We start from the raw sequence: 15,577 nt of genomic DNA on the forward strand, positions 1-15,577 counted from the left end.
CCTCGTGTCTCCATAGCGACGACACCCCGGAAATACAACACGACCCGTCAGTGGCGGTAAGCTCACCGCCGCTCTGTTCATCAAAGAGGAACTAAATCATAAGAGAGTTAGTTAGTTTGTTTGTTTGTTTGTTCGTCGGTTAAACCGGTAATCATGTCGGAGCCTGAGGAGGAGCTCCAGGGAGAGCAGAGAGACAGCACGAAGAAGAAGAAGAAGAAAGAGAAACGAAGCGCGAAGAAGAAGAAGAAGAAGAAGAAGAAGAAGGAGGAGGAAGAGGAGGAGAAGCGGGAGGAAGAGCAGGTGGAGGAGGAAGAGGAGGAGGAGGAAGATGAGAACAGGTGAGTGTTTGTTCTGAGGGTTCCTTCAGAACAGAGAGCTCTCTGATTGGTTCACACAACAAAGTGATGAGGAAGAAAGCCCCACAGACAAAACATTACTAAAGTAGATGTGAAACAATGGCTCCTCTCTTAGTATTGAACTGACTCATTGATAAATATGTGTAAACCACAAAATGCTCTGATTGTTTGACATTAACTGTGTGTGTGTGTGTGTGTGTGTGTGTGTGTGCGTCAGTGAGTGTGTGGTGCTGCGTGGGATATTCAAACTGGGGAAGAAGAGTCACGACGTCCTGCTCACCAGAACCAGGCTGACGTGGATCCCCATCACCCCGGAGACCCCCACAGGTCAGTTACCACGGTGACAGAGAGGTCGTGGTGGTCAACGTAGTCCTGTTGATGTCACACACACAGGCAGACTATGTGTGTGTGTGTGTGTGTGTGTGTGTGTGTGTGTGTGTGTGTTGAGGCAGCTGGTGCTGTAATGGAGAAGTTCTGTCATGTTGAGACCACCTGAAACAGGACATCTGGACACACACACACACACACACACACACACACACACACACACACACACACACACACACAGCATTACTTGTGCTATGGGGTTGTTGTGTTACATCCTTCGGTTTTGTGACTCTCTGGCTGTTTTAAACTCAGCTGGATGACGTCAGATCATATCTGCAGCTTCCCTCACGCTGGGCTCTGTGTTCTGTGCTTCACCGGCTGAAATGAGTGTGTGGGTGATGGTGTAGGTGTACGAAGTATTCGCCGTAGACTTAACCTTGTTTTGTTTGTTATTAATATTACATTTTTAATATCCAATCCATCCTCTTTAAAGATGACGTCTCAGGCTTTGTCAGAAATCAATCCATATCTGCTCTATAGTGCACGATATTTACCGTGACTTGAGTTCTTTTAGTTGACTTCTGAGTGTTAAATGTATGCCGTGATCCCACAATGCAACGTGTTGCCTCTTATAGATATACGAAAATGACAGTCGTGCAACACTACGCCCGACAGTGATGGTGCAAAATCCTGACTGACTTGAGTTAGCTATTGTAAAGTAGTCAAAGTGAAAAGTGGCAGTCCTGATTGGTTCACACAGCCTAGCATACCTTTTAATTATTTATTTATTTATTTTAAGTTGGAAACACACCTCACACCACACCTGTGACCTCACACCACACCTGTGACCTCACACCACACCTGTGACCTCACACCACACCTGTGACCTCACACCACACCTGTGACCCGGCACTACCACAGACATTAGAATAAAAATACCGTCTTTGGCGTAAAGCTACCCACAGCGCTAACTAGCTTACAAGTAGCTCAGGTTGTGTTGAGTCAAGTAAAAGCAACACAAAGCAAAGCTCAACATTCCAGAGCTGTGATGCTCGTTGATTTTCAGGTGGAACTACAGGTGAAGAGAAACGACAGTGTTAGTTCTGTTATTGTGCTTCCTTTACATAAACCAATGTTGTACATTAAACTTTCGTTTTGTTGTGTTGGTCTAAGCTCAACATGCATTACAATTCATACAATGCATTCAACTATTGGATGAATCATGAATGTTGTTAATTATGTAGTTTGGACTGAGCGTCATGGAGCACTGGGCTGTGAGTAACGGAGTAATGAGACTGTTTTTAAACATATTGTGTGAAGACATATGTTTTGAATGGACAGCACTTATGGTAATAAAACACAAACACATTCTAAACCACGATTACTGTAACGGTAACATGATCAGCTGATCCCAGAGCTGTGTGGTAGAACTGATGATCCACTATGTAAATATCACGTTCACTAAATAACAATGAATCCGCTCATCCCACCGTATGACAACGTTCAGTGCAGGCAGTGAAGTTAAAAGGCAAAAGGCATGGAGTCAGAGCACTTTCTCTCCTTTAGTCTATTCGGTCCATCTCAACCCTTCTACCTGGACTGACTGCAGGTTCAGGGGCCTCTAGGACCCCCCCCCCCCCCCCCATACACTCCCCTCAGCCATGCCGGCCTCACACGGCATCAGAAGATCTCCTGTGATTACAGGAAGTGTCAGAAGCTCGATAGCAAGCGAGCTTCATCTCCAGCTAGCTAAAACTAAACGCAACTAAAGCGCTCTTTAAAGACACTCGAGTATGAAACATCAGGGACTAAGAAGGAGGAGGACTGATGCTTTTCTAGGACGACACAGTCCAGGGCCGGACCACATGGAGGAAACTTAAATGACACGATGTTGTAGGGCAGAGTATTGGGGCGTTCATGAAATATAGACATGAAATATAGACATGAAATATAGACATGAAATATAGACATGAGGTCATCTTCAGTGGTGTGGCTACGAGCTGGAGCTGGAGCAGTCCGGTGTGTTCAGAGGATGACTTTAAGACCAGGAAACACTTCTGTCATATGAAGATATCCAACATGTGAGATGACTCCTAGTCTCCCTTCAGGATGTCACTATAGAATGAACTCAGGCTCTGGTCTACTCACGTTGTGGTGATATTTCAGTCATATTTTGGTATCATTGTGGTATATTATGATATTCTTTTGATTTTTTTTTGGCAATATTTTGTGTGATTGTTTGTAGTTTAAATCCATTCAGACAGAACTCATTAGTGGAGGAGGATGAAGGTGTAAATACAGTGTGTGTGTGTGTGTGTGTGTGTGTGTGTGGTTGAAGCCAATCTGTTTTGCTGTATTTTATCCAAGCCAATGTCATTAAGCCAACACTGTGTGTGTGTGTGTGTGTGTGTGTGTGTGTGTGTGTGTGTGTGTGTGTGTGTGTGTGTGTGTGTGTGTGTTGGCAGTAGTATAGAGCAGTTGGTTCGGCCCGTGGGGGGTTATTAGAGTCTCTCAGTGTGAGGAGATTAACACACACACTCTCACACACACACAGTCAGCCTGTCAGCATGCTGTGTGTGTGTTGATTAGATATTTCTATATAAATGGATCAGCTGCTGTTGTTTATTTCTACACATGAATTCATCCCGTTTCACCCGGCAGCCTGTCTGTCTGTCTGTCTGTCTGTCTGTCTGTCTGTCTGACAGACAGACAGACAGGTATTGTACCCGCTGTATAAAAGCATTTCCAACACTCAGCCCAACTTGCAATAACTAGACACTAAATCAAAGTTAATCAATGTTACTGTTTTGTGTTATCATGAATAAATATAATATACATGCAGACAGATTTCAGTTTTGAAGTGGGAGGAGAAATATGGGTAAATTAAATCATTTAAACTGGTGGTCAGAACATAACATGGTTCTCAAAAAAGTAATGCAAAAAGTGCCAACAGTGTTTTTCAAACCATCATCTGCATTTTGTTTTAAGCACCTCCGTCTCCTTTGTGCATTGAGGGACAGATATGTCCATCAACAGCACATTAAACAATCAGCTGCATTTGTAGTGTGTTTATTAAACTTAACCACTTCACAAGAAACACCCAGAGTAAGCATTAGTTTCCCTTTGTCTGGGTTGAAAACTGAGAATTCCAACAGGCAGTGAAGTATCTCTGGAGTGTTAGTGTGAAGAAACCGATCACTTTACAATCAATTCACAATATCAGAGGCTGGAGCAGTTTACATGACCACTGTTACAGCAACACTGGAGGACACACACACACACACACACACTCCTCAGTGTGTGTGTGTGTGTGTGTGTGTGTGTGTGTGTGTGTGTGTGAACTATGTATGATCCATAACTCCCCACAGTGAGCCACATGGCCAGGTCACCATGAGACTGGACTGCCAGTGTGGGTGCATGTGTGTGTGGGTGTGGGTGTGTGTTGTGGGCACATCTCTATTGTACATGTTTAACCAGTTATTATTAGGATTTAAACATGTTGTTAGTGTTAAGTTTAGAATTGGGAGAAGGTGAAGCCTCCAAAGAGTAAATGGAAGCTGGTACATATATGTGAATGTGTGTGTGTGTGTGTGTGTGTGTGTGTGGGTGTGGGTGTGTGTTGTGGGCACATCTCTATTGTACATGTTTAACCAGTTATTATTAGGATTTAAACATGTTTTTAGTGTTAAGTTTAGAATTGGGAGAAGGTGAAGCCTCCAAAGAGTAAATGGAAGCTGGTACATATATGTGAATGTGTGTGTGTGTGTGTGTGTGTGTGTGTGTATATATACATATACATACAAGTGTGTGTGTTTGAATGTCATTGTGTTGGCACAGTGAGGGCATGATGGGAAACTCATCTCCATCTGGAACCAACCAACACGCTACCTGTGACGGGCAATAGACTGTTTGTTTGTGTGTGTGTGTGTGTGTGTGTGTGTGTGTGTGTGTGTGTGTGTGTGTGTGTGTGTGAGAGAGAGCACAAACTCAGTGGGTTCCGTCAACCCAGATCAGTGTCATCTCTATTGGGGTGGATGTAAAATCTGTCTCTCTCTCTCTTTCAATTCATTTTTCTTATTGAGATGAACAGAGACGTACATTTCAGTAAAACAGTGGATCAAAGCCAGAGACTGGTGGGGTCTCATTTGAATGGATCCACTCTGTAACACCACGGCACACTCAGAGTGGACCAGCGATCCTCCTTCTGCCCTCTCTCATAGTACACAGCACTGAACCGGCTCTGATGAACAAACTGTGGACTACCTGCTCAGCAGCAAACGGCGACAGACGAATCTCTTGATTATTGACAGTATGAAGTGAACGCAGTGAGCAGACAGAGCACGGCCACGCACTCTGTGACCCTGACATGTGGAGGCCGGCCTCTGTGGGTGGAAGAGGGGCGGTGCTCTGTGCTCTGTGGTATTTGATAACAGCAGGAGGGTATTTCACAGAGAGGGGGAGTTAATCAGCTAGCACCATATATCATGTGTTTCTGATGGACCTGTCCGCTCTGTAAGCTGTTGGATTGTTTGCTTGTATTGTTATTGTCTCAGTTCATATGTTCTGTCGTTTCATTTCCTCTGAATAGAGGAACTGAGGGATTCTTAAGAGAGACTTGTTTGTACTCGACTCTGTTGTGTATTTAAGGTGTTTGTTGTAGGGACGCACATGTTTTATTGTTGTACGTGTTAACAATCATTTGTTAATTGTTGACACAAGAAAATGCTTCATGAGGTCATTTTTAAACTCATAACACATAATTACAGCAACATCCAAATAAAGAAGGTGTTTGAACAAGAGATTGGATAAGTTTAAGAATCATTAAATATAAGAAGAAACAAAATGCCTCCAGCTGTTCATTGCCTGGTCATAGCATCCATCTGAACTACAGCAGTAGTTTAAAGTGTGAAGTGACAGCTCTATAGCAGGGCTGGACAATATGAGAGCTTTAAGTCTGGACAGATAATAAATAATTCCCCAAAAATCTGGATGGATTTGAATATTTCTGATAATTAACGTGGATTAATATCTCATTAAGGACTTTGTTTTTTCATGTACAGATGTTTGTCCACCTGCTGTGAAGCTCTTTGGATCTTCAAAATAAAAGACATTTTTCACGTCACGCGTATAAACAGTGTTGCAACTAATTTATGATTATTGTCGTCATCAAGTAATCTGGCGCTTACTTTCTTCACTAATCGTTTATTAATACAATATCAGAAAATAGTGAAAAGTGTCCTTTATAAGATCCAAACTGGTGTGATTATGTCTCACTTTGTCTGACCAACATTAAAAAACTGTATTCAGTTCACGATGTTAGGAAAGAGAAAAGAAGAACAGAAAGGTTCTCACATTTCAAAAGCTGGAACCGGTAAATATTGTGAAACGAGATTATGGTTTCAATGTCATAATAAGGTCATATTTGACCATGTTTGCATTTGGTAGTGTCCTACAGCTTCACCGATGTTTCTTTCATAAAGGTGGTCGCTTCATCGGCTTCAGGGGTTTCTTTTCGTTGCAGTACCGCCGTCGACCACCGGGGCAAACTAGCAACAGGCTGACTCCACTACACTGTCTCATGGATAAAATCTGTGTGTGTGTGTGTGTGTGTGTGTGTGTGTGTGTGTGTGTGTGTGTGTGTGTGTGTGTGTCATGTAACTCTGAGTGGACTGTCTGAGCTCCTCTGACATTATCCTCACAGGATCGGATGATTAATCGGACCAATCAGATTTGAGAGTTTCTCCCTGATCACGCTGACTGATTGACAGGTGCTGCTGCACTGTACCTTCTGCTGATCAATGGATTAGTGATTGATAAGGTTAATGATATTATGTAATGTCAACACAGAGGAACCAGTAGCAGTACGCTTACAAGAGGGGTGGACGAAATAATGTGAACACCTCTTTGCAGAAAACAGATGTTATTCACTGATTTATTTTGTGTCATTACTAATAATATGTGTGTTCACAGACACCACATTAAGTCGGCACTGTTTATTTTTGGTATTATCAGTGAAGTTATTTGCGTGTTGTGTTCAGGTGCTGCGTGTTGACCCCACCGCTCTCTCTCTCTCTCTCTCTCTCTCTCTCTCTCTCTCTCTCTCTCTCTCTCTCTCCCTGCAGCCGAGGCGTGCGCGCTGCAGCCGGGCGTGCTGCTGCTGCGCGACGTGTTCGCGGTGAAGGTGAAGCGGCGGCGAGCGGCGGGCCAGCAGTCGGGGGGCCCCGTGCTCGGCGTGGCCCTCTTCTGCTGCCGGAGGAGGGGGAGGAGGCTGGAGGAGGAGACGCTGCACCTCCACAACGCCTCCGCAGAACACACACAAACCTGGTACAACACCCTGAAGGAGCTGCTCACAGGTAACACACACACACACACACACACACACACACACACACACACACACACACACACACACACACACACACACGTTCAGATGGTCACAAGCGAGTCAGTGAACCCTTTGTAAGCCTGCGATGTGGTCTACATCCGTTTAACAGAGCCTCCTTGGCCCCACAGAGTCTCTGTCGACCTGATGGACTCATTGAGAAAAACAAATCCAGGCCGACTGAGAGATCGTCAGCTGTTCTGTGTTACATAAGAGCTGAGATACACTGGAAACATGACTCAGCACTTCTATGAGCGTCATTCTGTAAGATGATTACACACACTGCTGAGGAATACGATGTTATAATAAGCACTACCTGTCTCTGTCACTGGAGACAGTCTAATGATGTGATATTGACAATCATTGCTCTGTGGTTAATTGTGTTCCTGCTGGGATTTAATATTGAATCATATCAGATTTGCGACTTTGTGCAATCAAACTTTGTGCAGTCTTTGTTCCCAGATGATGAATTTTAACGTTGACATTTTGGGTTTTTAGTCAAATGTCTCGACCGCTGTCGGACGGATTGCCATGAAATGTGGTTCGGTCCTTCGTGTCCCCCTCAGAGGACTGTAGACCGTCCTGTTGAAGTGAAGCGCAGCTGACATCGTATTGTGCAGCTTAGCTTGGACTTAAGTGCGTGTGATTAACATCGGCTCTGGTTAGCATCCGGCTAGTTAGCCGGTCCGGACCTGTTATCTTTTCTAATGGACAGCAGTGGAGAAGAGGCCCCCGTGATGCCCTGGGATATAAATCAAGGTCACCATCATCTCTACAGACGGCCTCCATTAGTATGGAAGGAAAGACAAACCTTCAAGCTGTATAAAGTGGGTTTACATGAGTCGTGCTGCGAGCTGCTCAGATTATAATTTCACTGTTTTCTATCAGCCTGTTCGTCACTCAGTTTAATGAGGCGCGTCACAGTTCCATCAGACAGTTGAGCCAATCTGCTAATCCACCGGAACAAAGAGACTCCGATTACACACACACACACACACACACACACACACACACACACACACACACACACACACACACACACACACACACATTCAGCAGTAATCAGTAACGTGCTGTCAGCAATTGAATGTTGTCTGAAGGAGAGATTAGCTCAACTAATGTCTGCACTAACGTACATTAGAAGGCCGGACGTGTGTGGACCTTCAAACATGGCGCCTGTGTGTGAGATGAGCTGGACGGGTCATTCCAAAAGACGTGGCCATTAATCTGCTTTTATGCTCACGCTACCGGTGTCACACTTTCCACCAGCAGGGATCTGCTCCCAGTCAGCCACAAGAGCATTAGTGAGGTGCTACTCTGAGGAGGTCTGGATCACAGCGAGTTCTAGTTCATCCCAAAGGTGTTATGAGGTCAGAACCTTCAATCCAGGTTTTTCTACATCAAAGTGGGAAAAAGTACAGACATGAGATCTACTGAGTTACAACATAAAAAAATAAAAAAACGGTCAAATTATAATGTTTTGACCAACTGGAGGAGCTTCAATCAATACAAAAGCATCTTTGTTTGTACAATGATAGACTGACATTTAGTAAGCGATCACACAATGACATCATCTTGTGCCTCTATGTCGTGTAAAATTCATCACTCCACTCATAGAAACAAACCCAGAGGATTATCACCGAGCTCTGCGGTTCTGAGCATTCAAGCATCTTTCTGTTCTTTAGTTTTAGTTTTTTTTAGAAACCTTCCTGTTTAGTTTCTCTCTCATCACTCTCTTCTTCTGCAACAAAAAACAACAACCACCACCACCTCCTCAGCGCCACATGTCAGACGGGCAAAGTGAAGGAAGTGCAGCGTTCAGCTGAAGAGCTCGATGGAGTTTTTAAAAAGAACGTGAATATTGAACTTCAATTGAACGCTAATGTGGCTCCGTGTCTCTTCTGGAAGAAGTAGTTGTAGAAATAGCTGCAGTTAGGCCGCTTCTTGCTAACAACTTTAAAAGGTGATAATATGTCAGTGTTGTTTTTACAGCTTGTGCCTTTTTAAAAATGCTGAAAGTTAAAGCTGACCTAAGCTTTAAAGTGTTTTCTGCCATCAAATCTCTGCGTGGGTTGCATGAATTCAGGCAACTTGTGCGTCAACCACCTCCTGACAGTTCGATCAAGTTCTGGACGTCGCTGCTACCGAAGTTCCCAGACGGCGGTTTCCCAGGTGCACCGTAGTGGGCGTCGCCCGGCTGACACTGAACACACAATAGCAATGTTAGAGTGCTGTGTGTATGGATTTAACTCGCACAAAACACGCTTTACATTCCTTCTATGTCCACTGCAACAGAGACGTTACAAGACATCCATAAATTTGCCGAGGTCACGCGGTCACGCACGCGCGCCGCCGTCGTCTCGTCACCATGGCATCGGTGTGACACGTTATCGCTGGTCACCTGTCTGTCTGCCCCGTCTGCCCGTCCGTCAAACCGGATTACCCATGAGGCCCCGCAGCCGAGTCGCAACTTCTTTTTAAGTGCGTCGTCTTTGGCCTCACACTCGCACGCTCGCCCACTCACACACACGTGAAAGGCTCACGGGTCGCGTGTCAGCTCGCGTGGTCACACCGCACATCAAGCTGTGACGGCTTTTGTGACTTTACACTCTGTGAGGACCCTGTGTGTGTGTGTGTGTGTGTGTGTGTGTGTGTGTGTGTGTGTGGGGAAGGTAAACAGTCGGCCGCTCTGCTGCGGTGCGGACATTAAGCCTATTTTCCAGCCAGGGGTCAGTGTGAAAAGCACATTGTTGTGTGAAATCGTGGCGTCGCGGAGCGGGCAGTCCCTCCACTGACACCGCCACCTCCGCCACTTCTTAACCCTCAGGTCCGAAAACATTCAGCAGCACAATGGCGAGCGGAGAACGAGACACTTCTCTGTTTCCACAGCGTCATTGCTGTGTGAAGCAGCTGCAGAACGCCGCGCGGAGAGTGAATGGCAGTCAGAGTGACAAAAGGCCGGCAGCGTTGCTGTATAGAGTCTGCCTCCATACATGCAGTCAGGACGGCGGGATGGATTGACCGCAGTTGTTTAAACAGCACAACAGACTGACAGGCCGGCGGCGGCGGCGGAGCTCACGGGACGGCCAGACGGAGCCGGACCGGGCTGCCAGCGGCCGTCGCGACTCCTCCCAGATCAATTGTCTTGTCAATCCAACGTCAGTTTCCCGCTCGCTTACAGAGCTGTTAGTTTGAGTTCAGCGTGACAAAGTGAAGTCAGTGGGAGGCGGCGCTGGTCGATCTGGGGGTACTGTAAGGTCAAAGTGACGCCATCAACACACTGTGTGGCCAGTAGGGATGTGGGTCAGGAGCAATCCAAATCTCTGCGTTTCTCTTATATCTCTATAACCAGTATAGATTTCAATAATGTCAACTAAAAGCTCAAATATCTCCAACTCTAAGAGTTCTATTCACCTTCTTCTTCTTGGCTGAGAACGCAGAAACACAGTTTTTGGTGTAATTGCTATTGAGACTGCTGCTGCTGTCATACATTACCCACAATGCAACGTGACGAGCAACAGGCACAGTGGGCTAAAAACAAGGAACCTGTTCCGTCGATAGAAGAACTCCATAAAGAACCAGATCCAGAAGGGAACTCGGCTGTCTGAACTACTTCCTAGTGGCCAGTAAACACCAACACCCAACAGACGCAAAGGAAGAATACAACTAAATACTAAATATCACAATTTCCCTAAAGCCTTCTTCAAAAGTCTTGCTTTGTCTGACCAACAGTCCGAAACCCAAAGTTACTCAGTTTACAATGATACAAAACTGAGAGAAGCTGGAACTATAGAATTATGACAAAGGACTGATTATTGAAACAGCTGCCGATCGACTAATCATTTCAGTTCTAGTTGAGACTTTTCCTCGTAAAAACCACAGAATCACAGATATTGGTTTTGCTGAGGGTTTTATTATGAAGACACATGCTGCTCCTGCTCTCTTCTTCTAGTCTCTTTAAACATGAAGGGACTGTATGATCTGCTTCATGGCCTTGTGTGTCTCTGTGTTACATATTAACCGGTGCCTCCGTGAAGTCCGCGAGAGTCTCCATAGCGACCCCAGGTCTCTCTCTTTAATCCCTCCTTCATATTCAGGTTGAAGGCTTTATTAGTTTGTCGGGACACAAACGTTATTGCACAGCAGCACACGCTCATACAGTAACCCGCCCAATCAATACACAGAGGCTATCACATGTCCCACCCTTTGATTCCCCCTTTCATTTTGCACACTGCTTTTGATGCAACCTGGCAACTCAGTCAGTCAGTCAGTCACCGCTGTGGTCCAGACAGAAATGTCTCAACCTCTACCAGGCTTGACATTTTGTCCAAACCTTCATGGTCCCCAGAGGATGAACCCCACCATCTAGAGCCAGTAGCAGGTTAATGTTAATAACTATTATTAATTATAATAATAATTTGCGGTGAAATGTTTTGGACTAGTGGATGGATTGTCATAAACGTTTGGTACAGACGTTCATGTCCCCTTCAGGGTGAATTGTAATATTAACGTTTGGTGATCCCTGAACATCTCGTCTGGCACCATCAGGTCAACATTTGTCCAACACTTTAGATTACAACCAAATACCTGCAAAACTGCTGACATCAGCCTCAAGGTGTGTTCCGCCCACGTGTTCGTCTTTTTGCCTTTTTTGTAATTTGCGCGTCAAACTAACCTGACCGACCGGATGGTTTGTTACTCGGAACCATCAGAGAGGTTCTGAGTTATTTGATTGCTTCTGTCCGCTGACCTTCAGTGTCGTCTGCTCCGAGATATAATCTGTTTTTGTCAACAAGCAGCGGCTTCACCCTTCAGTCCTCCACACTGGGATTGTTTACCATGGTAACGTTTTAGCGGCGCCACAGCAACCTGCCGCCGGCCGAGGATAGGGGATGATCTGATGGATACTTGATCTCTTCACATGTACCTGTCTGTCTGCCTGTCTTCTTAGAAACATATCAACAAATGGAATGACCTCATTTCCTATGAGACTGTGTGTGTGTGTGTGTGTGTGTGTGTGTGTGTGTGTGTGTGTGTGTGTGTGTGTGTGTGTGTGTGTGAGTGAGTGAGTGAGTGAGTGAGTGAGAGAGTGCATCAATCATGCAACAATCACTTAGAGAAAGAGAGAGAGAGAGAGAGACAGAGAGAGAGAGAGAGAGAGAGAGAGACAGAGAGAGACAGAGAGAGAGAGAGAGAGAGAGAGAGAGAGAGAGAGAGAGAGAGAGAGAGAAGAGAGAGAGAGACAGTTCAGGCGTCAGAATCCTTATTTTCTTTAGTGACATCATTTTCATATTTTACATACTGTGGTTATTAATCTGCTTATACTTCCCGTAAACAGTCTGTTGTATTGGTTCACCATTAAATCTATGCTGAATTAGCTTTTAGCTGTTCATGTTTGTGCAAATTACTCACGGAGGTTCAGACAAGTATCACTAGATTGCTGTGATGCTGAAGAAAAGCTTAAAAAGCAACTTCTGGAAATAAAAGAAGCATCTTTTTATGGAGGATTCATGGACAAGTATGACATCAGAGATAATGATATACTCAGGAAGTGTAAGTAACAGAGTCTAAAAGTGTGTGTATCAGTTGTGATGCAGAGGAAAACTAATGTTAAAGTTAATTGCGGCTCCTCCAGTGACTCTAATGTCTGGATGAGGGGCGGACACATCACATCATTCTGATTCATTTTAGAAACAGATTTGTTGTGGAGTTATGTGGAGAGACAGAGAGGGAGGGTTGAGGTCGATAGAGCTCACCAGATGGTCCACCATGGAGACGGCTGCTTTCCGTCTCCTCTCCGTCTCTGCCACTCTAGTTTACATTCATTCATCACATCCGCTCAAACAACAGGGTGACAGCAAACAGTAAATACTAAGATCAACACTATGTCAGTCCTCGGACCTGTTTACGTAATCGTCACGGTTCTTCAGATGCGGAAGAAATGCAAACAGTAATGTACAAAAGGGACTTTTAGTTCAGGAGATAAGAGACTCTGGTTCCACGGTGCATGGAACAGTTTGGTCATGATGGGCTAATTGGGTCCTAGTGCCACCCTGGCTCCCGGTATCATGGTCCTCAACGAGGTGACACTTATCAACCAGGGTAGGAATGGAAGTTCTAGAAACGCTGTAGTGGAATCGTGTTGGTTAATGTTGGGGTCGGGTCTACATTTTTGGGGGGAGGGGTAACAAAGGGGTGGAACTTCTGGTAATGGTGGGGGTCCAGCGGGGGGGGGGGGGGGGGGGGGGGTTGAGTAACTCCTCACGGGAACTCCTGAGAAACCTGGTCAGAGCCGTGGGGTATGAGTGATGGCAGGAGGTGTGCACTGTGTGCATGTGAGTGTGGGTCATTAACAGGGCGAGGTCACAGCCTTCTGGGAACAGATTATAGTAATGATCTGGATAATGGAGCCTATGTGTGTGTGTGTGTGTGTGTGTGTGTGTGTGTGTGTGTGTATTGATCTGTGCGGGTCTATGGGGATTTATAATGCGGCCTCTAAATCTGCCTAATGATGAGCTGTACAGGGGGTCGGGGGGGTGTGCTTGTGACTGTAGTTTGGAGACGATACCATGTAACCGCACACACACACACACACACACACACACACACACACACACACACCCTCACACACACACACAGCCTCACACTGTGTACCGGTGTTGGGGATGGAAACCATATGCTGAATATTGTGCATCAAACCTCTGCAACGTCAGAACGGTGTCACAGTAGCACAATCTACAACTCATCAAAAAATGACAAAAATGTCAAAGCAACCATCCAATAAAAGGTTTAACTTTCTAACAATACATTATTTAAATGTTTTTATCAATACAAATACAATCATCTATTTCCTAATCGTTTGAATTATTAGATAAAACTGATGTTGATGAACTGCCTAATTTGAAAAAAGGTAATAAATTGCAACATTTTATATCGCAATATTTCAAAATGTTTAAAATAGCAATAATATTGTATCGTTACTTAAATATCGTGATGACATCGTGTTGTGGGGCCTCTGGTGACTCCCACTGCAGTTGTTGAGATTTTTAAGTGGTGGACGGACCACTGGCTAAAAACAGACCATTTTCACTCTACAACGTTACGTGTGTGTGTGTGTGTGTGTGTGTGTGTGTGTGTGTGTGTGTGTGTGTGTGTGTGCACAGAGTCCAGCAGTCGTCCCAGGTATCTGAAGGTGTTCATCAACCCCAGCAGCCACAAGAAGGAGGCCGTCCACATCTACAGAGAACATGTGGCTCCGCTCTTCAAGATGGCTGACGTCCGCACTGACATCACTGGTCAGTCCACTCGCTTCATTCATCTGCTGATCATCTTTATGAAGAGAAGTAGTGAACGTTATTGTTATTGTTACCTGATTTTTGGATGATGTCACACCTCATGATTGTCATAAAGTAATGTGTGCCTGTCCCAGTGGTTTTAATATTTGTAACAATCCCTCCTTCTTTATTGATATTAGAGAAGACGACGTGAAGTGTGTGTGTGTGTGTGTGTGTGTGTGTGTGTGCGTGTGTGTGTGGAGGAGGTCCAAAGGTCAGAGTTAATGGCAGTCTCTGGTCGCTAGGTAACCTGATACAGGGGGTGGAGCCTAGCCCATCTGTTGTGACAGGGAGACAACCTGCTCCTCTCCTCTCCTTGCCTCCTCCTCTCTCCTCTCCTCCCCTTCTCCTCTACTCTGCTCTCTTACTTTCTCTCCTTTCCTTGTCTCCGCTCCTATCTTGTTTCCATCCTTGTCTCCTCTTTTCTCTTTGTTTTTTCCTATCTCCTCTCTTGTCCCCTCTCCTTGTCTCCTTTCCTTATCCTCTTCTTTTCTCGTTTCATCTCTGCTTCTTTTCTCCTCTCTTTTCCTTTCCTCTACTCCTCTCCTTGTGTTGTTTCCTCACTTTATCTCATATTTTCTTCTTTTTTCCTCCTCCTCATATCTTCTCTCCTCTTTTCATCCTGGTTTCCTATCCTCCTCCTCATATCTTCTCTCCTCTTTTCATCCTGGTTTCCTTTCCTCCTCCTCATATCTTCTCTCCTCCCAATTTCTCCTTGTTTCCTCCCCTCTCCTTTCCTCCTCCTCATATCTTCTTCTCTCCTCTAAGCAGATGGTGTGATATCCGTTGTCCCACTTTTTTTTTGGCAGCCATCGAACACATGCGTGTGTCCTTGTGACCACACACATATATGAACACTCTGTCTCTGTCCATCTCAATGTCTCTCCATCTGTTTCCCCCTCTCTCCTCCTGTCTGTCTCTCTATCTGTCTGTCTCTCTATCTATCTGTCTCTCACTCTGTCTCTCTCTCCTCCTGTCTCTCTCTCTCTCTCTATCTGTCTCTCTGTCTGTCTCTCTATCTGTCTGTCTGTCTCTCTGTCTGTCTGTCTCTCTCTCTCTCCAGTGACAGAACGGAAAGGTCATGCTCTGTCAGTGATGAAGGAATGCAAGCTGGATGAATATGATGGGTTAGTTGTCCCTTGTCTGTCTCTCTCCTGTGGTTTTAAACTGATGACATG

At 45.2% G+C, this 15,577-nt stretch overlaps 1 protein-coding gene across 1 annotated transcript in view; it reads left to right on the top strand.

The window, feature by feature from the left end:
• Positions 1 to 15,577, top strand: part of cerkl (ceramide kinase-like) — a 24,248-nt gene continuing 8,671 nt past the window's right edge. The window contains exons 1-5 of the mRNA XM_068736639.1: positions 1 to 338; positions 574 to 683; positions 6,806 to 7,036; positions 14,229 to 14,360; positions 15,463 to 15,526. Of these exons, the coding sequence (XP_068592740.1) occupies positions 154 to 338; positions 574 to 683; positions 6,806 to 7,036; positions 14,229 to 14,360; positions 15,463 to 15,526 (722 nt within the window). The 5' untranslated portion in view covers positions 1 to 153. The remainder of the gene's footprint in view (positions 339 to 573; positions 684 to 6,805; positions 7,037 to 14,228; positions 14,361 to 15,462; positions 15,527 to 15,577) is intronic.

This window comes from Cebidichthys violaceus, unplaced genomic scaffold (genome assembly GCF_023349555.1).
Source record: "Cebidichthys violaceus isolate CVI_PGR_0920_01 unplaced genomic scaffold, fCebVio1.0.p SCAF_71, whole genome shotgun sequence".
Classification (NCBI taxonomy): domain Eukaryota; kingdom Metazoa; phylum Chordata; class Actinopteri; order Perciformes; family Stichaeidae; genus Cebidichthys; species Cebidichthys violaceus.